This window comes from Geospiza fortis, unplaced genomic scaffold (genome assembly GCF_000277835.1).
Source record: "Geospiza fortis unplaced genomic scaffold, GeoFor_1.0 scaffold1532, whole genome shotgun sequence".
Classification (NCBI taxonomy): domain Eukaryota; kingdom Metazoa; phylum Chordata; class Aves; order Passeriformes; family Thraupidae; genus Geospiza; species Geospiza fortis.
Genome location: NW_005054627.1, coordinates 396,183 through 397,065, shown reverse-complemented (window position 1 = coordinate 397,065; position 883 = coordinate 396,183). Strand labels below are relative to the sequence as shown.

Below are 883 nucleotides of genomic sequence, written 5' to 3'. Positions count from 1 at the left end.
CAGGCTGCGAGGCCGCAGTGTCGCCCTCCTGTGGCCGCACCCCAATACTGCAGGCCGCAGTGTCGCCCTCCCGTGGCCAACCTTGAGCACTGCAAGCCTGGGGGCTGACTCGCAATTTTTTGACAGTTTGAGGGTTTCCCCTGTTTAATCACTAATTTTTTACTCATTATGGTGTTAGTGAAAGCTGGGAGGAAAACCACTCCTGGTTGGTTTCAATTGCTAATGCAAATCCCTATTTTTATTTGCCCTGGAGGCAAACATACTTTTATAGAATTTGACAGAACTTTAAACAGAATCAAAACTGGTTTGGCTGGGAAAGACCCATAAAATCATGGAGACAAATCATTCCTCCAGTACTGCCAAGGCTACCACTCCTCCCTGTCCCTAAGTGCCACATCCACACACCTATTAAATCCTGCCAGGGATGGGGATTCCACCATGGCCTGGGGCAGCCTGTGCCAGGACTGGACAGCCCTTTGGGGGAAGTGATTTTCCCTAATATCAAACCTGAATCTCCCTGGCACAACTTGAGGTCATTTCCTTTGTCCTTTGCTAACACACCATCAAATACTGTTCTGCTGCTCAGAGGTTTCCTCAGCTGAGCCTGGCTTTACCACCCGAAGGGAAAGCCCACAAGCTGTGCTCACCTGAAGACCGCAGATGAAATTGCTCTGAGGAATCACTCCGGGGGACCAAGGGAAGGTTAAAAGTTTGAATCCCTATTTCTTCGCGGTGCTGCAGAGTCACCATGGCACAGAGCCGTGACAAAGGCAGGGCCCCTTTGGCAACCAGCTGGTCTCTGACATTTGGGTAATAATACCTGGTAGGACACAAAAAACCAGCATCAACATTTCTCTCAAACTGCACAGAAGTCAACTCTGAG

The 883-nt window shown here is 49.6% G+C and overlaps 1 protein-coding gene across 1 annotated transcript in view; it reads right to left on the bottom strand.

Moving 5' to 3' along the window:
- The window catches only part of C2CD3 (C2 domain containing 3 centriole elongation regulator), a 34,472-nt gene that overhangs the window by 20,013 nt on the left and 13,576 nt on the right, over positions 1-883 (bottom strand). Inside the window, exon 7 of the mRNA XM_031064781.1 lies at positions 648-820. Within this exon, the coding sequence (XP_030920641.1) occupies positions 648-820 (173 nt within the window). The remainder of the gene's footprint in view (positions 1-647; positions 821-883) is intronic.